Source organism: Physella acuta, unplaced genomic scaffold, assembly GCF_028476545.2.
Source record: "Physella acuta isolate Inbredline_101_S28 unplaced genomic scaffold, ASM2847654v3 ptg000653l, whole genome shotgun sequence".
NCBI lineage: Eukaryota > Metazoa > Mollusca > Gastropoda > Physidae > Physella > Physella acuta.
The window spans coordinates 118,043-143,417 of record NW_026732172.1 but is presented as its reverse complement, the minus strand read 5'-3'; the positions used below and the strand labels follow the sequence as shown (position 1 = coordinate 143,417).

The 25,375-nt window shown below is 40.7% G+C and overlaps 1 protein-coding gene across 1 annotated transcript in view; it reads right to left on the bottom strand.

Moving 5' to 3' along the window:
* Positions 1 to 17,603: 17,603 nt before the first annotated feature.
* The window catches only part of LOC131948620 (uncharacterized), a 53,232-nt gene continuing 45,460 nt past the window's right edge, over positions 17,604 to 25,375 (bottom strand). Inside the window, exons 26-29 of the mRNA XM_059310227.1 lie at positions 21,891 to 21,971; positions 20,913 to 20,990; positions 19,031 to 19,224; positions 17,604 to 17,925 (exon numbers count right to left, since the gene is read on the bottom strand). Coding sequence (XP_059166210.1) covers positions 17,770 to 17,925; positions 19,031 to 19,224; positions 20,913 to 20,990; positions 21,891 to 21,971 — 509 coding nt within the window. The 3' untranslated portion in view covers positions 17,604 to 17,769. The remainder of the gene's footprint in view (positions 17,926 to 19,030; positions 19,225 to 20,912; positions 20,991 to 21,890; positions 21,972 to 25,375) is intronic.

Sequence of the window (25,375 nt, the reverse complement as noted above, 5' to 3'; positions counted from 1 at the left end):
GGAAGGTTGCCTAATGGGGCTCTACAGTAACATATGGAAGGTTGCCTAATGGGGCTCTACAGTAACATATGGAAGGTTGCCTAATGGGGCTCTACAGTAACATATGGAAGGTTGCCTAATGGGGCTCTACAGTAACATATGGAAGGTTGCCTAATGGGGCTCTACAGTAACATATGGAAGTTTGCCTAATGGGGCTCTAACATATGGAAGGTTGCCTAATGGGGCTCTATAGTAACATATGGAAGGTTGCCTAATGGGGCCCTACAGTAACATATGGAAGGTTGCCTAATGGAGCTCTACAGTAACATATGGAAGGTTGCCTAATGGGACTCTAACATATGGAAGGTTGCCTTATGGGGCTCTACAGTAACATATGGAAGGTTGCCTAATGGGGCTCTACATATGGAAGTTTGCCTAATGGGGCTCTAACATATGGAAGGTTGCCTAATGGGGCTCTATAGTAACATATGGAAGGTTGCCTAATGGGGCCCTACAGTAACATATGGAAGGTTGCCTAATGGAGCTCTACAGTAACATATGGAAGGTTGCCTAATGGGGCACTAACATATGGAAGGTTGCCTTATGGGGCTCTACAGTAACATATGGAAGGTTGTCTAATGGGGCTCTATAGTAACATATGGAAGGTTGCCTAATGGGGCTCTATAGTAACATATGGAAGGTTGCCTAATGGTGCTCTACAGTAACATATGAGGGTTGCCTAATGGGGCTCTAACATATGGAAGGTTGCCTAAAGGGGCTCTACAGTAACATATGGAAGGTTGCCTAATGGGGCTCTACAGTAACATATGGAAGGTTGCCTAATGGGGCTCTACAGTAACATATGGAAGGTTGTCTAATGGGGCTCTACAGTAACATATGGAAGGTTGTCTAATGGGGCTCTACAGTAACAGATGGAAGGTTACTTAATGGGGCTCTAACATATGGAAGGTTACCTGAAAAGTACTCTACATTTACACGAGGAAGGGGAGCTAATAAGAAAAGGACTGGGCCTAACTCAAATTGTACAAAGGGGAGATAAGTGTGCAGAATGTCAGAAAAGGATGGAAGTTTTATCAGCTAACGTGTAAAATCTACGTCATAACCCGTTAAAACCATGATCTAAACATTACACTTTAAACCATCTAGAGATAAACAAGATTAATTTTAGATATCAACGTTGTATTTGACAAGTTGGCACAAGAGACACATCACACAAGAGACATATCACACAAGAGACACATCACACAAGAGACACATCACACAAGAGACACATCCAACAAGAGACACATCACACAAGAGACACATCACACAAGAGACATATCACACAAGAGACACATCACACAAGAGACACATCACACAAGAGACACATCACACAAGAGACACATCACACATGAGACACATCACACAAGAGACACATCACACAAGAGACACATCACACAAGAGACACATCACACAAGAGACATATCACACAAGAGACACATCCAACAAGAGACACATCACACAAGAGACATATCACACATGAGACACATCACACAAGAGACATATCACACAAGAGACACATCACACAAGAGACATATCACACAAGAGACACATCACACAAGAGACATATCACACAAGAGACATCATACAAGAGACACATCACACAAGAGACACATTACACAAAAGATATATCACACAAGAGACATATCATACAAGAGACATATCACACAAGAGACACATCACACAAGAGACACATCCAACAAGAGACACATCACACAAGAGACATATCACACATGAGACACATCACACAAGAGACATATCACACAAGAGACACATCACACATGAGACACATCACACATGAGACACATCACACAAGAGACATATCACACAAGAGACACATCACACAAGAGACATATCACACAAGAGACACATCACACATGAGACACATCACACATGAGACACATCACACAAGAGACATATCACACAAGAGACACATCACACAAGAGACATATCACACAAGAGACACATCACACAAGAGACATATCACACAAGAGACACATCACACAAGAGACATATCACACAAGAGACACATCACACATGAGACACATCACACATGAGACACATCACACAAGAGACACATCACACAAGAGACACATCACACAAGAGACACATAACACAAGAGACACATTACACAAAAGATATATCACACAAGAGACATATCATACAAGAGACATATCACACAAGAGACACATCACACAAGAGACACATCCAACAAGAGACACATCACACAAGAGACATATCACACATGAGACACATCACACAAGAGACATATCACACAAGAGACACATCACACATGAGACACATCACACATGAGACACATCACACAAGAGACATATCACACAAGAGACACATCACACAAGAGACATATCACACAAGAGACACATCACACATGAGACACATCACACATGAGACACATCACACAAGAGACATATCACACAAGAGACTCATCACACAAGAGACATATCACACAAGAGACACATCACACAAGAGACATATCACACAAGAGACACATCACACAAGAGACATATCACACAAGAGACACATCACACAAGAGACATATCACACAAGAGACACATCACACATGAGACACATCACACATGAGACACATCACACAAGAGACACATCACACAAGAGACACATCACACAAGAGACACATCACACAAGAGACATATCACACAAGAGACACATCACACAAGAGACACATCACACAAGAGACACATCACACAAGAGACACATCACACAAGAGACATATCACACAAGAGACACATCACACAAGAGACACATCACACAAGAGACACATCACACAAGAGACATATCATACAAAAGACATATCATACAAAAGACCCACCTATGAGATAAGAACCCAAATATTAAGCTGACGTAATTTTACAAAAATTAAGGTCACCTTTAGTTAGTTAAAACTGTTAATTAGGAAACTAACACCCCACTCAGACGTAATGCACATACTTTCAGCACTCGTGGAATGGTGTGGTCGAACGATAGAGTTGTGGTCTGAGTGTGTAAGACTTGCCCGTCTTTACATCACTCTGATAGTCCGTGGGTAATGCAGTTGACAATCTCCTAGCCGCTCAGATGTGGGTAAACTCTACTCCATCTGCCCAATTTAATGTACGTCCGTAAATGTTACTTTTACGTTCTACTAACCTTTTTTAAGTTTATATATATATATATATATATATATATAGAGAGAGAGAGAGAGAGAGAGAGAGAGAGAGAGAGAGAGAGAGAGAGAGAGAGAAAGAGAGAGAGAGAGAGAAATGTTCCTACCTCTGAAAGTCGCGTACCTTTAGATCATTATCAGTATTTTCAAGTCAACTTGTTCAGTTCAGCATCCCATTCGAATGTTGTTTGTGAAATCAAATTTGTTAAAATCCACACCAGAGAACAAAAAACGCCTAATCTCCCCGAATCATAAACAATGTCGCCGTCAACAGCAGCACAAATACACAACAAGTAGCGCGACAAAAATGATTAGAGCCGTTAACTATCTGTTTAAACTTCCTATCAACAAAGGTTAAAGGTTGCTTGTAGTCGAGCGTTGAGGGGCTAAAGTTTTTTGCTATCAGCGACCCTGTAATGTTACCTTGTCTCTAAGTCTGATCAGTTTTTTAGGTGTCAGTTGTAAACTAGAACAAGATGGCTGGAAGGATAAGAATAAAACATATAAAACATATACAGGTAACACTCGGACAGATAAAACTAGGGCAGGTAAGACTAGGACAAGTAAGACTAGGACAGGTAAGACTAGGACAGGTAAGACTAGGACAGGTAAGACAAGGACAGTGAGGACAGGTAATACTAGGACAGGTAAGACTAGGACAGTGAGGACAGGTAAGACTAGGACAGGTAATACTAGGACAGGTAAGACTAGGACAGGTAATACTAGGACAGGTAAGACTAGGACAGGTAGGACTAGGACAGGTAGGACTAGGACAGGTAAGACTAGGACAGGTAAGACTAGGGCAGGTAAGACTAGGACAGGTAAGACTAGGGCAGTGAGGACAGGTAAGGCTAGGACAGGTAAGACTAGGACAGGTAGGACTAGGACAGGTAGGACTAGGACAGGTAAGACTAGGACAGTAAGGACAGGTAAACTAGGACAGTGAGGACAGGTTAGACTAGGACAGGTAACACTAGGACAGGTAGGACTAGGACACGTAAGACTAGGACAGGTAGGACTAGGACAGGTAAGACTAGGACAGGTAAGACTAGGGCAGGTAAGACTAGGACAGGTAGGACTAGGACAGTGAGGACAGGTAAGACTAGGACAGGTAAGACTAGGGCAGGTAAGACTAGGACAGGTAAGACAAGGACAGTGAGGACAGGTAGGACTAGGACAGTGAGGACAGGTAAGACTAGAACAGGTAAGACTAGGACAGTAAGGACAGGTAAGACTAAGACAGGTAAGACTAGGACAGGTAGGACAGGTTAGACTAGGGCCGGTAGGACTAGGACAGGTAAGACTAGGACAGGTAGGACTAGGACAGGTAAGACTAGGACAGGTAAGACGAGAACAGGTAGGACTAAGACAAGTAAAACTAGGACAGGTAGGATAAGACAAGTCGGACTAGGACAGGTAAGACTAGGACAGGTAAGACTAGGACAGTGAGGACAGGTTAGACTAAGGCAGGTAAGACGAGAACAGGTAGGACTAGGACAAGTAAAACTAGGACAGGTAAGACTAGGACAGGTAAGACTAGGACAGTGAGGACAGGTAGGACTAGCACAGTGAGGACAGATAAGACTAGGACAGGTAAGACGAGAACAGGTAGGACTAGGACAAGTAAAACTAGGACAGGTAAGACTAGGACAGGTAAGACTAGGACAGGTAAGACGAGAACAGGTAGGACTAAGACAAGTAAAACTAGGACAGGTAGGATAAGACAAGTCGGACTAGGACAGGTAAGACTAGGACATGTAAGACTAGGACAGTGAGGACAGGTAAGACTAGGACAGGTAAGACTAGGGCAGGTAAGGCAAGGACAAGTAGGACTAGGACAGGTAAGACTAGGGCAGGTAAGACTAGGACAGGTAGGACTAGGACAAGTAGGACTAGGACAGTTAAAACTAGGACAGGTAGGACTAAGACAGTGAGGACAGGTTAGACTAGTGCAGGTAAGACTAGGACAGGTAAGACTAGGACAGGTAAGACTAGGACAGGTAAGGTTAGGACAAGTAGGACTAGGACAGGTAAGAGTAGGACAGGAAAGACTAGGACAGTAAGGACAGGTAAGACTAGGAGAGTGAGGACAGGTACGAGTAGGACAGGTAAGACTAGGATAGGTAAGACTAGGACAGGTAAGACTAGGACAGGTAGGACTAGGAAAGGTAAGACTAGAACAGGTAGGACTAAGACAGGCAAAACTAGGACAGGTAGGATAAGACAAGTAGGACTAGGACAGGTAAAACTAGGACAGGTAAGACTAGGACAGTGAGGACAGGTACGAGTAGGACAGGTAAGACTAGTGTTATGATGCATGTTTGACTAGGGCAATGGGTGCGCATGATTGATGGTGCGGCCGTATATTGAACGAGTGAGTGTGTGACGCTGTACGCAAGAAAGTGACGTTTTAGTGTGAGTTCCGTTGTTGCCGGGGAGGAAGATTGAAGTTAGTCTCGTCCGTGTTATGTTAGAGTTAGGTTGTCTAGTTGTAGTATCGTTTATCCAAGCTGTCCGCTGTCCATTTCTTATTGTGCAATAAATAGAGTTAGTAACCGATGTCATTCTGTCAAATCCTTCGTAAGCGTTGATGTCGTCGTGTCCCAAGATATACTGTAGCATAGCTAAACATAATCAAATGGTAGTGATATGGAAAGATGGTATTGGATCAGGTAGTTGTACCCTCTCACTGCATAACTGTGGTACACATATAGAACTCAGCAGTTATAACATGGTGGAGCAGTATTAACGTGAACCAACTATAGTAACGTGAAGCAGCTATAACAGAATGAAGACAACTCAAGCAGTATAACAGCATGAAGTAGTATTGCAAGGCGAAGTAACTTAAAAGCACTTAGAAGCTAGTCGGTGGAAATAACATCTAGAATCTAGTCAGAAAACGCTATCAGTGTCTAATCAGTCAAGTTCCATCGACATAATTTTCGTACGGATTATGTCTCTGTGATATATGAACTGTTATTGTGAAAACCGTGTGTGAAGATCCCAGCGTGAAAACCCATGTTGAAGACTCGTGTGTGAAGACCCGTGCTAAGAAGATCCGTGTTTGAAGACCCGTGCTAAGAAGACCCGTGTTTGAAGACATACGTATGAAGACCAGTTCTAAGAAGACCCGTGCTCTGATGACCCATGCCGTTATGACCCGTGCTGTGAGGACCCGTGCCATGAAGAACCGTGTGGGGAGAAAATGTGATGACCGTGCTGTGAGGACCTTGACGTGAAGACCGTGCTGAGAGGACCTGTGTTGTGAAGGACAAGGGGATCTGTGTGGGAAGTGTGTGTTGTGTGATGAAGCCGACGATGATGCCCAAGTTCTACAAATTAGATAAGTAGTACCTCTTCATATATGTTTTAAGTAGTAGGCATGTACATTTTTTTTTCTATTACGTCTTAGTGAAAAAAAATATAGTGATTAAGCAGGGACTGTAGGTATTGTGAGCCCATTGCTGTGTTATGCTGATGAGGGTTGTAGTATAATAAGTAAGACATAAGTATTAGTGATAATTGATATTGTTATAGTTAATGTAGACACGCCGGTTTGAGGGCGGTGTTATGTTGTTGACAAGATGATGTCACTATGATCTGGATTTGATTTATTATAATAATATGATTTTCAATGTATTATATGTGATGATATGTTATCCTATGAGGTTTGTTTTCTTAGAGTAAGGAACCCAGTAGATTAGGATAATGTTGGTTAATGATAATTTGGTGTCGTCACCCGGCCAGCAGGGGTATAGTTCGTTGGTCGGTTGCTTCATCGGTAGTTAGTTGATTTCAAGACTGAGGATGCAGTCAGATTTTTTTTTGTGGGTAGCTCGAGGATGTACCGAGTACCTGGACATGGATTTAAGGGTTCTAGGGAAAATATTCCTCTATGTGATATCGTATTTGGTTACTGAAGATGTTAAGAAGTATTATTGGTACATGTCATTGTAACAGGAGATGAATATATGCAGGTGATAAAGTGATTTATGAAATTTGACGTGGCTACTTAATTACTTAGCACTAAATTAACACGTGAAATGTGATTTGTTGTATAAATAATGTATCGTAATTAACAGAAGAGGTACTACATTAGATTAAGTCTAATACATTAGGTTAGAGAGACTATGTTAGATAATGATAACCGAGTAGTAGTGACATGTTGTTTTCCGTTAGAAATAATTTCTTTTCAGTACAACTGAGGTGATGTTTGGGTCGACATTGTATGGAATCGTGGCCTTTACGTGAAGTGTGATTGTAGGATGTGTACCCAACTGGTGATCTGAGATGTATACTTTGCAGAATCGTCAAAATATGTTTGTGCGCGCGGAGACATGAACTGAACTGGAACTTCAAGAATTAGTTAAAATTGTCTAGTCTTTAAGGTCTATGTGTGAATGCTACCATAGTTGCCATTGTTAGGTAAAACAGAATGTTGTATTATTGAAGTAATAAATAAAGCTAATGCGATTAGCTTGAAGGGAGAGGGGGGTAATGTTATGATGCATGTTTGACTAGGGCAATGGGTGCGCATGATTGATGGTGCGGCCGTATATTGAACGAGTGAGTGTGTGACGCTGTACGCAAGAAAGTGACGTTTTAGTGTGAGTTCCGTTGTTGCCGGGGAGGAAGATTGAAGTTAGTCTCGTCCGTGTTATGTTAGAGTTAGGTTGTCTAGTTGTAGTATCGTTTATCCAAGCTGTCCGCTGTCCATTTCTTATTGTGCAATAAATAGAGTTAGTAACCGATGTCATTCTGTCAAATCCTTCGTAAGCGTTGATGTCGTCGTGTCCCAAGATATACTGTAGCATAGCTAAACATAATCAAATGGTAGTGATATGGAAAGATGGTATTGGATCAGGTAGTTGTACCCTCTCACTGCATAACTGTGGTACACATATAGAACCCAGCAGTTATAACAACTAGGATAGGTAAGACTAGGACAGGTAAGACTAGGACAGGTAAGACTAGGACAGTTAGGACAGGTAAGACTAGGACAGTTAGGACAGGTAAGACTAGGAGAGTGAGGACAGGTACGAGTAGGACAGGTAAGACTAGGATAGGTAAGACTAGGACAGGTAGGACTAAGACAGGTAAAAGTAGGACAGGTAGGATAAGACAAGTAGGACTAGGACAGGTAAAACTAGGACAGGTAAGACTAGGACAGGTAGGACTAGGACAGGTAAGACTAGGACAGTAAGGACAGGTAAGACTAAGACAGGTAAGACTAGGACAGGTAGGACTAGGACAGGTAGGACTAGGACAGGTAAGACTAGGACAGGTACGACTAGGACAGGTAAGACTAAGACAGTGAGGACAGGTACGAGTAGGACAGGTAAGACTAGGATAGGTAAGACTAAGACAGGTAAGACTAGGACAGGTAGGACTAGGACAGGTAGGACTAGGACAGGTAAGACTAGGACAGGTACGACTAGGACAGGTAAGACTAAGACAGTGAGGACAGGTACGAGTAGGACAGGTAAGACTAGGATAGGTAAGACTAGGACAGGTAGGACTAAGACAGGTAAAAGTAGGACAGGTAGGACTAGGACAGGTAAGACTAGGACAGGTAAGACTAGGGCAGGTAAGACTAGGACAGGTAATACTAGGACAGGTAAGACTAGGACAGGTAATACTAGGACAGGTAAGACTAGGACAGGTAGGACTAGGACAGGTAGGACTAGGACAGGTAAGACTAGGACAGGTAAGACTAGGGCAGGTAAGACTAGGACAGGTAAGACTAGGGCAGTGAGGACAGGTAAGGCTAGGACAGGTAAGACTAGGACAGGTAGGACTAGGACAGGTAGGACTAGGACAGGTAAGACTAGGACAGTAAGGACAGGTAAACTAGGACAGTGAGGACAGGTTAGACTAGGACAGGTAACACTAGGACAGGTAGGACTAGGACACGTAAGACTAGGACAGGTAGGACTAGGACAGGTAAGACTAGGACAGGTAAGACTAGGGCAGGTAAGACTAGGACAGGTAGGACTAGGACAGTGAGGACAGGTAAGACTAGGACAGGTAAGACTAGGGCAGGTAAGACTAGGACAGGTAAGACAAGGACAGTGAGGACAGGTAGGACTAGGACAGTGAGGACAGGTAAGACTAGAACAGGTAAGACTAGGACAGTAAGGACAGGTAAGACTAAGACAGGTAAGACTAGGACAGGTAGGACAGGTTAGACTAGGGCCGGTAGGACTAGGACAGGTAAGACTAGGACAGGTAGGACTAGGACAGGTAAGACTAGGGCAGGTAAGACGATAACAGGTAGGACTAAGACAAGTAAAACTAGGACAGGTAGGATAAGACAAGTCGGACTAGGACAGGTAAGACTAGGACAGGTAAGACTAGGACAGTGAGGACAGGTTAGACTAAGGCAGGTAAGACGAGAACAGGTAGGACTAGGACAAGTAAAACTAGGACAGGTAAGACTAGGACAGGTAAGACTAGGACAGTGAGGACAGGTAGGACTAGCACAGTGAGGACAGATAAGACTAGGACAGGTAAGACGAGAACAGGTAGGACTAGGACAAGTAAAACTAGGACAGGTAAGACTAGGACAGGTAAGACTAGGACAGATAAGACTAGGACAGGTAAGACGAGAACAGGTAGGACTAGGACAAGTAAAACTAGGACAGGTAAGACTAGGACAGGTAAGACTAGGACAGGTAAGACGAGAACAGGTAGGACTAAGACAAGTAAAACTAGGACAGGTAGGATAAGACAAGTCGGACTAGGACAGGTAAGACTAGGACATGTAAGACTAGGACAGTGAGGACAGGTAAGACTAGGACAGGTAAGACTAGGGCAGGTAAGGCAAGGACAAGTAGGACTAGGACAGGTAAGACTAGGGCAGGTAAGACTAGGACAGGTAGGACTAGGACAAGTAGGACTAGGACAGTTAAAACTAGGACAGGTAGGACTAAGACAGTGAGGACAGGTTAGACTAGTGCAGGTAAGACTAGGACAGGTAAGACTAGGACAGGTAAGACTAGGACAGGTAGGACTAGGACAGGTAAGACTAGGACAGTGAGGACAGGTAAGAGTAGGGAAGGTAAGACTAGGACAGGTAAGGTTAGGACAAGTAGGACTAGGACAGGTAAGAGTAGGACAGGAAAGACTAGGACAGTAAGGACAGGTAAGACTAGGAGAGTGAGGACAGGTACGAGTAGGACAGGTAAGACTAGGATAGGTAAGACTAGGACAGGTAAGACTAGGACAGGTAGGACTAGGAAAGGTAAGACTAGAACAGGTAGGACTAAGACAGGCAAAACTAGGACAGGTAGGATAAGACAAGTAGGACTAGGACAGGTAAAACTAGGACAGGTAAGACTAGGACAGTGAGGACAGGTACGAGTAGGACAGGTAAGACTAGGATAGGTAAGACTAGGACAGGTAAGACTAGGACAGGTAAGACTAGGACAGTTAGGACAGGTAAGACTAGGAGAGTGAGGACAGGTACGAGTAGGACAGGTAAGACTAGGATAGGTAAGACTAGGACAGGTAGGACTAAGACAGGTAAAAGTAGGACAGGTAGGATAAGACAAGTAGGACTAGGACAGGTAAAACTAGGACAGGTAAGACTAGGACAGGTAGGACTAGGACAGGTAAGACTAGGACAGTAAGGACAGGTAAGACTAAGACAGGTAAGACTAGGACAGGTAGGACTAGGACAGGTAGGACTAGGACAGGTAAGACTAGGACAGGTAAGACTAGGACAGGTAAGACTAAGACAGTGAGGACGGGTAGGACTAGGACAGTGAGGACAGATAAGACTAGGACAGGTAAGACTAGGACAGGTAAGACTAGGACAGGTAAGACTAGGGCAGTGAGGACAGGTAAGACTAGGACAGGTAAGACTAGGACAGGTAAGACAGGTAAGACTAGGACAGGTAGGACTAGGACAGGTAGGACAGGTTAGACTAGGACAGGTAAGACTAGGACAGTAAGGACAGGTAAGACTAGGACAGGTAAGATTAGGACAGGTAGGACTAGGACAGGTAGGACTAGGACAGGTAGGACTAGGACAGGTAGGACTAGGACAGGTAGGACACAGATTGTGATGTGTGTTGTAAATGGTCAAATGTTTCTACTTATTCCCAGTGTACATGTCCACTCATATGTTGTCGTATCTTTTAAGGAAACATGAGATAGCCTACGTCTCTCCACTTGACACGGTGCTAATCTAATCTGTTGTAAAAAATATTCGTAAAAAATGTTTATCAGTTAAGAAGAAACGAGCCAGTCGTGCTGTTATAGCCAGCTATTCAAGAGGGCAGTCTGTTGCTTTATCTCGAGCTATTGTTGAGGGGAGGGACAGAGAAAATCCGTTTGAAATTAGAAACGTCGTTCTTTGTGAGGAACAAGGTGGTGGGGGGGGGGGGGTTAAGGACTACCAGAACTATAAATTAATATAATATTAAACCTGTTTATAGGTTTCTCTTGTTGTTTGGATTTATTTACACAAGACAATGTAAGCATAAAAACAAAGACATACATGTGTGGCAGAAATATTAAAGTAAAAATTAAAACTTTTTTTAAAAATAATTTTAATTAGAAAACAATTCGAAAACGATGTACATAATAAAGTCTTATACATCGTGGTCAACCCCCTGCTGTAGTCAAACTGCTTGTGGTCAAACCCCTGCTGTAGTCAAACTGCTTGTGGTCAAACCCCTGCTGTGGACTAAGGCCTTATGGTCAAAGCACCTGTGATCAAAGCATTTTGGTAGTTTATGCTTTGACTACAGGTGCTTTGACCATAAGGCCTTAGTCCACAGCAGGGGTTTGACCACAAGCAGTTTGACTACAGCAGGGGGTTGACCACAGGGGTGGTTTGACCACAGTGGTAGTTTGACAACAGCAATGGTTTGACCACAGTGGTAGTTTGACCACAGTGGTGGTTTGACCACAGTGGTGGTTTGACCACAAGCAGTTTGTCCACAGCGGTTGTTTGACCACAAGTTTCCCCTACAGTTACACAATAAAAACAACTATGGGTCGGTCAAACGTGTTATTGTGGAAGATATAACAAGTAATGATATACGTATCGCTGTTCCAACTGTTGGTACAGAAATGTTCCAACTGTTGGTACAGAAATGTTCCAACTGTTGGTACAGAAATATTCCGACTGTTGGTACAGAAATGTTCCTACTGTTGGTACAGAAATGTTCCAACTGTTGGTACAGAAATGTTCCAACTGTTGGTACAGAAATGTTCCAACTGTTGGTACAGAAATGTTCCAACTGTTGGTACAGAAATGTTCCAACTGTTGGTACAGAAATGTTCCAACTGTTGGTACAGAAATGTTCCGACTGTTGGTACAGAAATGTTCCGACTGTTGGTACAGAAATGTTCCAACTGTTGGTACAGAAATGTTCCAACTGTTGGTACAGAAATGTTCCAACTGTTGATACAGAAATGTTCCAACTGTTGGTACAGAAATGTTCCAACTGTTGGTACAGAAATGTTCCGACTGTTGGTACAGAAATGTTCCGACTGTTGGTACAGAAATGTTCCTACTGTTGGTACAGAAATGTTCCGACTGTTGGTACAGAAATGTTCCAACTGTTGGTACAGAAATGTTCCAACTGTTGGTACAGAAATGTTCCAACTGTTGGTACAGAAATGTTCCAACTGTTGGTACAGAAATGTTCCGACTGTTGGTACAGAAATGTTCCGACTGTTGGTACAGAAATGTTCCAACTGTTGGTACAGAAATGTTCCAACTGTTGGTACAGAAATGTTCCAACTGTTGGTACAGAAATGTTCCAACTGTTGGTACAGAAATGTTCCAACTGTTGGTACAGAAATGTTCCGACTATTGGTACAGAAATGTTCCGACTATTGGTACAGAAATGTTCCGACTGTTGGTACAGAAATGTTCCGACTGTTGGTACAGAAATGTTCCAACTGTTGGTACAGAAATGTTCCAACTGTTGGTACAGAAATGTTCCAACTGTTGGTACAGAAATGTTCCAACTGTTGGTACAGAAATGTTCCAACTGTTGGTACAGAAATGTTCCAACTGTTGGTACAGAAATGTTCCAACTGTTGGTACAGAAATGTTCCAACTGTTGGTACAGAAATGTTCCGACTATTGGTACAGAAATGTTCCGACTATTGGTACAGAAATGTTCCGACTATTGGTACAGAAATGTTCCGACTATTGGTACAGAAACGTTCCGACTATTGGTACAGAAATGTTCCGGCTGTTGGTACAGAAATGTTCCAACTGTTGGTACAGAAATGTTCCAACTGTTGGTACAGAAATGTTCCAACTGTTGGTACAGAAATGTTCCAACTGTTGGTACAGAAATGTTCCAACTGTTGGTACAGAAATGTTCCAACTGTTGGTACAGAAATGTTCCAACTGTTGGTACAGAAATGTTCCAACTGTTGGTACAGAAATGTTCCGACTGTTGGTACAGAAATGTTCCAACTGTTGGTACAGAAATGTTCCGACTGTTGGTACAGAAATGTTCCAACTGTTGGTACAGAAATGTTCCGACTGTTGGTACAGAAATGTTCCGACTGTTGGTACAGAAATGTTCCAACTGTTGGTACAGAAATGTTCCAACTGTTGGTACAGAAATGTTCCAACTGTTGGTACAGAAATGTTCCAACTGTTGGTACAGAAATGTTCCAACTGTTGGTACAGAAATGTTCCAACTGTCGGTACAGAAATGTTCCAACTGTTGGTACAGAAATGTTCCAACTGTTGGTACAGAAATGTTCCAACTGTTGGTACAGAAATGTTCCAACTGTTGGTACAGAAATGTTCCAACTGTTGGTACAGAAATGTTCCAACTGTTGGTACAGAAATGTTCCAACTGTTGGTACAGAAATGTTCCAACTGTTGGTACAGAAATGTTCCAACTGTTGGTACAGAAATGTTCCAACTGTTGGTACAGAAATGTTCCAACTGTTGGTACAGAAATGTTCCGACTGTTGGTACAGAAATGTTCCAACTGTTGGTACAGAAATGTTCCGACTGTTGGTACAGAAATGTTCCAACTGTTGGTACAGAAATGTTCCGACTGTTGGTACAGAAATGTTCCAACTGTTGGTACAGAAATGTTCCGACTGTTGGTACAGAAATGTTCCAACTGTTGGTACAGAAATGTTCCAACTGTTGGTACAGAAATGTTCCAACTGTTGGTACAGAAATGTTCCAACTGTTGGTACAGAAATGTTCCAACTGTTGGTACAGAAATGTTCCAACTGTTGGTACAGAAATGTTCCAACTGTTGGTACAGAAATGTTCCAACTGTTGGTACAGAAATGTTCTAACTGTTGGTACAGAAATGTTCCAACTGTTGGTACAGAAATGTTCCAACTGTTGGTACAGAAATGTTCCAACTGTTGGTACAGAAATGTTCCAACTGTTGGTACAGAAATGTTCCAACTGTTGGTACAGAAATGTTCCAACTGTTGGTACAGAAATGTTCCAACTGTTGGTACAGAAATGTTCCTACTGTTGGTACAGAAATGTTCCAACTGTTGGTACAGAAATGTTCCAACTGTTGGTACAGAAATGTTCCTACTGTTGGTACAGAAATGTTCCTACTGTTGGTACAGAAATGTTCCAACTGTTGGTACAGAAATGTTCCAACTGTTGGTACAGAAATGTTCCAACTGTTGGTACAGAAATGTTCCAACTGTTGGTACAGAAATGTTCCAACTGTTGGTACAGAAATGTTCCAACTGTTGGTACAGAAATGTTCCTACTGTTGGTACAGAAATGTTCCAACTGTTGGTACAGAAATGTTCCTACTGTTGGTACAGAAATGTTCCAACTGTTGGTACAGAAATGTTCCAACTGTTGGTACAGAAATGTTCCTACTGTTGGTACAGAAATGTTCCTACTGTTGGTACATAAATGTTCCAACTGTTGATACAGAAATGTTCCAACTGTTGGTACAGAAATGTTCCGACTGTTGGTACAGAAATATTCCAACTGTTGGTACAGAAATGTTCCGACTGTTGGTACAGAAATGTTCCGACTATCTGGTACCTCTGTGGTCATTGCACCTATGCGGTGGCGACGCTAGGTCGGATGTCACTCGGTACGGTACCTTATGGTGTCACCCCTCACCCAAAAAGAAATTATATATATATATATATATGTATATATATATATACATATATATATATATATATATATATATATATATATATATATATATATATATACATACATATATATATATATATACATATATATATATATATATGTGTGTGTGTGTGTGTGTGTATAATGTTGTACATAGGCCTATATATTGGTCGTATATATAGTTGACATTGGTGACACCCTTTTCCATTTTGCCTAATGTCGTCACTTAAGGCGCACAATCCACCTATTAATTCATGTGCAAAAAGCATCATTTGCATCGAAAAAAAATTTGCTGTCAACCCTCTCTGGTCGATGATTCAAAATAGGGGCCTACTCTACAAAGCCTTTTCTCCTCCGCAAATTTTGCAGTTGGTGTCACCCCCTCCCCCCGCCCGTGATAGTTCTAAGATTTGCTCACTTAATAGTAAAGTTGTTTATCTATATTCAGTTATTTATAGTGGATTGACTCTAATTGATCATTAAATGAACTGTCAAAAAGCATAGTTCTTCTATATGTTTTGTCACCCGGTGCGGTCCGCATCCCCCCCCCCCCCTCTCACGCCTCCCGACACCTCTGCACCTGTGCCCAAAGCCACGCTGAATACAAACAACCTATGTTCAAAGCACTGAACTTGAAATTTAACTTTATGAAATAAAAACTTTAATACAAGAACCAAAATATAGCAACATAATTATAAGAAAAAATCAATACAATTAAAAATACCAAAATTGTAAGTCTACACTTAAAATTTGAAGTAAAATTAAAAGAAATAACGACATTAAAATACTGGAATGAGAAGATAGACCTGTCATTCTAGGAAACAGAAAATATAAAAATATTACAAACTAAAAATAGCAATAAACTTTTTTTTAAAATTGAAATTAATAAAGCGCGGGTTATCTCCCCTAAACTTTCTCGTATATTCTTTCAGTGCAATCTGGCTTTAGTAATATAGAAGTCTGTGACAACACAACTCGTATTTATATTTAGAAAAAAACCTCAAGTGAAAAATTATAAGAATATGCTTATTATGAGAATATGATATAAAATGATCAAATTGTAAAGGTCTTAGAGGAATCGGAAATCAAATGATCAAATTGTAAAGGTCTTAGAGTCCTTAGAGGAATCGGAAACGGAACAAAAAAAAACATTATAAAGTACCAATTTTCCACTTTATTATTCACAGAATAGCATAGCGTGGAAATAAGCATTTGGTTTTTTTTTTGAGAAATCGGAGATAGAGATGTCACCGGAAATCCCTTCAAATTTTTCATCTACCTAACTGAAACTACTCATATTAGGGGTATTTTAGAAACATGGAATACAACGTTCTGTTATCTGAGGTCAATCATAAAATGAAGGTAATCCAAGTATAAGTTCTTATACTTCTATATAAAGTTTTGTCTTTTTAACTGAACCAGTAGCCTACTCAAGTTATCGTGTTCACACGGAAATAAAGTACCACTTCCGGTAGTTGGAAGTCGTCAAAATTTTAACGAAACCTCCGCATACAATGTTATATTTATTATACGTGAAATTACGTCTACCGAACTTAAACGGTTCTCTTAATATTGGCTTTTGAGAAATCGGAAGTAGAGTATGTACCACTTCCGGTTCGTTGATAAAAAACTACAAGTTTAATATAATACTTGTATAAAATTTGATCAACCTAACTGGAACGGTACAAAAGTTATCGTGCTTACATACACAGACAGACAGGATTGAAAAACCAACTTTCTCGTTATAAAACGTCAATATCTCGATTTGAATTTTTGCACGATTACAATGTCAAAATAATCTGTTAATTATTCAGCACAATTACAATACTTCTTCTATGCTCTGTATACGAGAAAGAAAAAAAAACATAATTTCAATCACTGTAATGGTCAGAAAAAGCCACGAATTGATAAAAATCCAATGTTTGTAGGGCATTTTGTAGGTCCAAATGTGCTCATTCGTACTAACATTTTAAACAAATAGTACATTAAAATATATAGATTTATATAACTATCAACATATACTTTTGGATTTCTTCATACACGACATATTTTGCTAGCAATAGGAAATAAGTTGTCATCATTTAGGAGAAAATATGGATTTTATGAGCACCCACCATATTAGGCGTCTGGCTTTTTGTGACGACGTAACAAAATCCATTATAAAAAGCGTAGTGTATGGATGACCCCTGACCCCTTTAAACCCCAATGTAAAATCAAACCAGCAGAAAACGAATGTATGCATGTACAAAGAATAACCAGCCCATTGTTTATGTTTTATTCCTCTGATTCCAACATACATTGATTCAAGCGCCGAACTATCCTGGATACGGACTACTTTTTCTCTTGAGCACGGTTGAGAAACATTTTTTTCTCCGATTACCCAACGTAGCCAGTCAAAAGTCCCTGTTTTTCACAATTATCTTTTTATTTACTCTGCTGGGAAGAGCAGATGTTTGACTGCGTTTATCGTGAGCTCAACATTCTGTTCGTAGCACTGGAAAAATATGTCTGCCAGCTGATTGTAGTTCATGATCCGTAACGCTTCAGTGATTTGGGTCACCGCTCCCAGCTGCTTGTCTTTGCACTGGGTGGAGTGGAAGAAATAGTGATCAAATTAACAGACTTAGTCAATGGATGGAATGGAAGAAATAGTGATCAAATTAACAGACTTAGTCAATGGATGGAATGGAAGAAATAGTGATCAAATTAACAGACTTAGTCAATGGATGGAATGGAAGAAATAGTGATCAAATTAACAGACTTAGTCAATGGATGGAATGGAAGAAATAGTGATCAAATTAACAGACTTAGTCAATGGATGGAATGGAAGAAATGGTGATCAAATTAACAGACTTAGTCAATGGATGGAATGGAAGAAATGGTGATCAAATTAACAGACTTAGTCAATGGATGGAATGGAAGAAATAGTGATCAAATTAACAGACTTAGTCAATGGATGGAATGGAAGAAATGATGATCAAATTAACAGACTTAGTCAATGGATGGAATGGAAGAAATGGTGCTCAAATTAACAAACTCAGTCAATGGATGGAATGGAAGAAATGGTGATCAAATTAACAGACTTAGTCAATGGATGGAATGGAAGAAATGGTGCTCAAATTAACAAACTCAGTCAATGGATGGAATGGAAGAAATGGTGATCAAATTAACAGACTTAGTCAATGGATGGAATGGAAGAAATGGTGCTCAAATTAACAAACTCAGTCAATGGATGGAATGGAAGAAATGGTGCTCAAATTAACAAACTCAGTCAATGGATGGAATAGAAGAAATAGTGATCAAATTAACAGACTTAGTCAATGGATGGAATGGAAGAAATGGTGCTCAAATTAACAAACTCAGTCAATGGATGGAATGGAAGAAATAGTGATCAAATTAACAGACTTAGTCAATGGATGGAATGGAAGAAATGGTGCTCAAATTAACAAACTCAGTCAATGGATGGAATGGAAGAAATAGTGATCAAATTAACAGACTTAGTCAATGCGTGGAATGGAAAAAATGGTGCTCAAATTGGTTGCAATATTTTTGTTGGTATATTTTTGTCGATATGTTTTTGTCATATTTTTGTGTTCGCCTATTTAAAAGACCGCTACATCAACTGTAAGCCATGAAATGTTTTTTTAAAAATGAGGTATCTAATCCTTTTAATCCTAGACGCCACTTACTTTTCTCTTCCAGTAAATTAAAATTTTGTATGTGACGTCAGACATGCTGAGGTTGTTGCTGAGGCCATCAAACCCGATGCCGGTGATGGAGGACTCAGGGATCTTGAGGTGGACGGCCAACGTCAGACCATCATTGACAACCCTGGACAGCGTCATTAGGGACTTGCCGGAGATGGCACGGGACTCTCTGTCAGCTGAGGGGGGGGGGGGGGATAGAAGACATGAGGTGGTTGTAAGCTGGTTGTGACTGGTTGGCACTGGTTGTGACTGGTTGTAAGCTGGTTGTGACTGGTTGTGACTGGTTGTGACTGGTTGTGACTGGTTTTGACTGGTTGTGACTGGTTGTGACTGGTTGTGACTGGTTGTGACTGGTTGTGACTATTTGATGCTTTCATTTGTATTTGTGTACATATATTTTTATACAGCATCAAAGTTTAAAGCACTATTAATAAATACAATACCATTAATGAATACAGCAATATTAATCAATAATCAGTCAACAATGCAGAAGCATTAATTAATTAAGCACAATTAATTCATGCAAAGCCGTTATAAAATACAGCACGATTCATTAATACAGGACAATTAAATAATGCATCACCAATAATATAATAAAACACAATTCATTAACAAAGCAGTACCATTAATTGATAGCATCAGGCACTAAAACTGCACAATAAATTAATACAGAATAATTCATTAATTAACCATCATTAAAGTAATTACTACATTTTACGCCAACTATGAAGGTCACAGCTCAATGTGAAAATCCTTCCAGTGACAGCTCCAAATTGTAGCTAGAATTGGAAATACTTTTTACGCTAGCAGATCTGTTTTAAATTCGTTTAAATACTTTTCCGTTGGAAGACAATATGATACATGCATAGTTAGGGGAAACGTAACAACATGAAATAATCTGGAAAATGAGAAATATTTTTTTTAAATTTTCAACACCAAAAGTAGAAAAATTAAAGAAATTATTTTTTTTTTAAATTTGTATCTGATAAAAGCGTTGTTCAAAACGTAGCGAAACCAAAATTTGGCGAAACGCATAAAACCAAGAAAATAAGGTGGTGACAACAGCAAGAAAATAGGAAGGTGACAACAGCAAGAAAATAGGAAGGTGACAACAGCTAGAAAATCGGAAGGTGACAACAGCAAGAAAATAGGAAGGTGACAACAGCAAGAAAATAGGAAGGTGACAACAGCAAGAAAATAAAGTGGTGACAACAGCAAGAAAATAGGAAGGTGACAACAGCAAGAAAATAAGGTGGTGACAACAGCAAGAAAATAGGAAGGTGACAACAGCAAGAAAATAGGAAGGTGACAACAGCAAGAAAATAAAGTAGTGACAACAGCAAGAAAATAAAGTGGCTACAACAGCAAGAAAATAAAGTGGCTACAACAGCAAGAAAATAAAGTGGTGACAACAGCAAGAAAATAAAGTGGTGACAACAGCAAGAAAATAAAGTGGTGACAACAGTGTGGTAGATTGGAAACACTGACGACAGAAACCATGCTGTTTATATATAGAACTTTATTGGGCCTTCGCTAACATGATGGAAACCGGAACAGGAAGTAACGATAGATAAATACAAGGGACATCACTCAATAACAACATTATAAATATAACTAATACAAGAAGAGTGAGTTCCCTTGACTTCACAAATCTCAATATATTACAAACAGCAAGAAAATAAAGTGGTGACAACGGCAAGAAAATAAAGTGGTGACAACAGAAAAAAAAAATCAACAATGTTTATCGTGACAACGGCAAGAAAATTAAAGTGGCGACAACGGCAAGAAAATAAAGTGGTGACAACAGCAAGAAAATAAAGTGGTAACAACAGCAAGAAAATAAAGTGGTGACTATGGCAAGAACCTCTTAGCTGGGCAGATGTTACTTTCTGTCGTTCATATATCGGTACAATAAGCTGCTTTTGAACTTTGACATTGCGATCTGATGGATAAAAACAGAAGGATTTTATCGTGACATTTGTCCATCTGATGGATAAAAAAAACAGAAAAAAATTATCGTGACAAGTCGATCAGATGGATAAAAACAGAAGGATTTTATCATGACAAGTCGATCAGATGGATAAAAACAGGAGGAGTTTATCGTGACAAGTCGATCAGATGGATAAAAACAGAAGGATTTTATTGTGACAAGTCGATCAGATGGATAAAAACAGAAGGATTTTATTGTGACAAGTCGATCAGATGGATAAAAACAGAAGGATTTTATCGTGACAAGTCGATCAGATGGATAAAAACAGAAGGAATTTATCGTGAGATTTGACTAGGTAAGACTGGTGATTAGGTTTTAAAATGATAACAAAGTAAGACATCTTTGATTAAATTTAAAGTCGGAAACAAACTGGATATCTTTGATAAGATTTTATGTCGAATACAATATCTAGATCAAACGTAATCTGTTTTTTTCCGTGACAGGCCGAGAAGTCTAATCAAACATAGGATATCATTAAATATATAAGCCAAATCATTCTTTGACATAAAGTCAATAAAACAGACACCCTAACATTGTATGTATGTCATTCAGTGTTGTCAAAAAAAACCAATTAAACATAGACTTGATTAAGCCTAATAACTATTTTAACACAGAGAGGGAGAGAGAGAGCGAGAGAGAGAGAGAGAGAGAGAGAGCGAGAGAGAGAGAGAGAGAGAGTCGTAAACTCGTTCACTCACCAAACCCACCCTTAATATCAACTCTAACAGAACATAAACCTTATGCTAACATTACAAGCAACAAACCAAACAGTGACTATCAAATCCACCCTTGCCTAATGCATTGCGTAACTCTAACACTAACATAGTAGTCAACCAAACAACATTATTGTACCGTCATCCACATTTCCTTCATTTTCATCATCATCTTCCTCGTCGATCAACGTGAGTAGATCGAAGTCAATAGCTTGGAGAGCTAGAAGACGGAGGATGAAAACACAATTGGGTTAGCCGTACCCTCGAACCACTAGTACCACTGATGATGACAGTCGGATATTAATCCCGACCCTAGTGGGCGATGGCGTAGCTAGGAGGGGCGGGATGGGAGGATGTCCTGGGCTCCGACCCTAGGGGCGCCAAAAGGGGTGGAAAAACAATGCAAAAGCTCATTTCAAGCTACAGTTTTGAATTATACGCAGGGAAAATAAACGGCTACAAACCGATTGAACTGTTGTGTAACCGTAAAATAAATACCTTGGTGACCAGCAAAAACCGTTCTCAAAACTTTTCTTAAGATTAGGGATGGGAGGGGGTTGGGGCTCTTTGTCACCATCACAAATCAGGAGGATCTGGTATTTGTATTAGATATAGAACATCCCCGGTCAACAGATCTAGAACATCCCCGGTCAACCGATCTAGAACATCGCCGGTCAGCAGATCTAGAACATCCCAGGTCAACAGATCTAGAACATCCCCGGTCAGCAGATCCAGAACATCCCAGGTCAACAGATCTAGAACATCCCAGGTCAACAGATCTATAACATCCCCGGTCAGCAGATCTAGAACTTCCCAGGTCAACAGATCTAGAACATCCCAGATCAACAGATCTAGAACATCCCAGATCAGCAGATCTAAAACATCCCAGGTCAACAGATCTAGAACATCCCATGTCAGCAGATCTAGAACATCCCAGGTCAACAGATCTAAAACATCCCATGTCAGCAGATCTAGAACATCCCAGGTCAGCAGATCTAGAACATCCCAGATCAACAGATCTAGAACATCCCAGGTCAATAGATCTAGAACATTCCAGATCAACAGATCTAGAACATCCCCGGTCAGCAGATCTAGAACATCCCCGGTCAGCAGATCCAGAACATCCCAGGTCAACAGATCTAGAACATCCCAGGTCAACAGATCTATAACATCCCCGGTCAGCAGATCTAGAACTTCCCAGGTCAACAGATCTAGAACATCCCCGGTCAGCAGATCTAGAACATCCCCGGTCAACAGATCTAGAACATCCCAGATCAACAGATCTAGAACATCCCCGGTCAGCAATCTAGAACATCCCAGATCAACAGATCTAGAACATCCCCGGTCAGCAGATCTAGAACATCCCAGATCAACAGATCTAGAACATCCCCGGTCAGCAGATCTAGAACATCCCAGATCAACAGATCTAGAACATCCCCGGTCAGCAGATCTAGAACATCCCAGATCAACAGATCTAGAACATCCCCGGTCAGCAGATCTAGAACATCCCAGATCAACATATCTAGAACATCCCCGGTCAGCAGATCTAGAAAATCCCAGATCAACAGATCTAGAACATCCCCGGTCAGCAGATCTAGAACATCCCAGATCAACAGATCTAGAACATCCCAGGTCAGCAGATCTAGAACATCCCAGATCAACAGATCTAGAACATCCCAGATCAACAGATCTAGAACATCCCAGGTCAACAGATCTAGAACATCCCAGATCAACAGATCTAGAACATCCCCGGTCAGCAGATCTAGAACATCCCAGATCAACAGATCTAGAACATCCCCGGTCAGCAGATCTAGAACATCCCAGATCAACAGATCTAGAACATCCCCGGTCAGCAGATCTAGAACATCCCAGATCAACAGATCTAGAACATCCCCGGTCAGCAGATCTAGAACATCCCAGATCAACAGATCTAGAACATCCCCGGTCAGCAGATCTAGAACATCCCAGATCAACAGATCTAGAACATCCCCGGTCAGCAGATCTAGAACATCCCAGATCAACAGATCTAGAACATCCCAGGTCAGCAGATCTAGAACATCCCAGATCAACAGATCTAGAACATCCCAGATCAACAGATCTAGAACATCCCCGGTCAGCAGATCTAGAACATCCCAGATCAACAGATCTAGAACATCCCAGGTCAACAGATCTAGAACATTTCAGATCAACAGATCTGGAACATCCCAGATCAACAGATCTAGAACATCCCCAGTCAGCAGATCTAGAACATCCCAGATCAACAGATCTAGAACATCCCAGGTCAACAGATCTAGAACATCCCAGATCAACAGATCTAGAACATCCCAGATCAACAGATCTAGAACATCCCAGGTCAACAGATCTAGAACATCCCAGATCAACAGATCAAGAACATCCAATGTCAACAGATCTATAACATCCCATGTCAGCAGATCTAGAACATCCCATGTCAGCAGATCTAGAACATCCCAGATCAACAGATCTAGAACATCCCAGGTCAACAGATCTAGAACATCCCAGATCAACAGATCTAGAACATCCCAGGTCAACAGATCTAGAACATCCAATGTCAACAGATCTATAACATCCCATGTCAGCAGATCTAGAACATCCCCGGTCAGCAGATCTAGAACATCCCAGGTCAGCAGATCTAGAACATCCCAGATCAACAGATCTAGAACATCCCAGGTCAGCAGATCTAGAACATCCCAGACCAACAGATCTAGAACATCCCAGGTCAACAGATCTAGAACATCCCAGATCAGCAGATCTAAAACATCCCAGATCAATAGATCTAGAACATCCCAGATCAATAGATCTAGAACATCCCAGGTCAACAGATCTAGAACATCCCAGGTCAGCAGATCTAGAACATTCCAGGTTAGCAGATCTAGAACATCCCAGGTCAACAGATCTAGAACATCCCAGGTCAATAGATCTAGAACATCCCAGGTCAATAGATCTAGAACATCCCAGGTCAATAGATCTAGAAAATCCCAGATCAACAGATCTAGAACATCCCAGATCAGCAGATTTAGAAGTCAATCGTATTAAAACTAGTGTACAGCGATTTAAACTAAAGTAAAATAATATCAGCAACTTTAAATTATTTACATCCAACAAACCGGTAATCCAACAAACTGGTAAACCAACAAACTGGTAATCGAACAAACTGGTAATCGAACAAACTGGTAATCCAACTAACTGGTAATCCAACAAACTGGTAATGCAACAAACCAGTTATCCAACAAACTGGTAATCAAACAAACTGGTAATCCAACAAACTGGTAATCCAACAAACTGGTAATCCAACAAACTGGTAATCCAACAAACTGGTAATCGAACAAACTGGTAATCAAACAAACTGGTAATCCAACAAACTGGTAATCCAACAAACTGGTAATCCAACAAACTGGTAATCCAACAAACTGGTAATCAAACAAACTGGTAATCCAACAAACTGGTAATCCAACAAACTGGTAATCAAACAAACTGGTAATCCAACAAACTGGTAATCCAACAAACTGGTAATCCAACAAACTGGTAATCCAACAAACTGGTAATCGAACAAACTGGTAATCAAACAAACTGGTAATCCAACAAACTGGTAATCCAACAAACTGG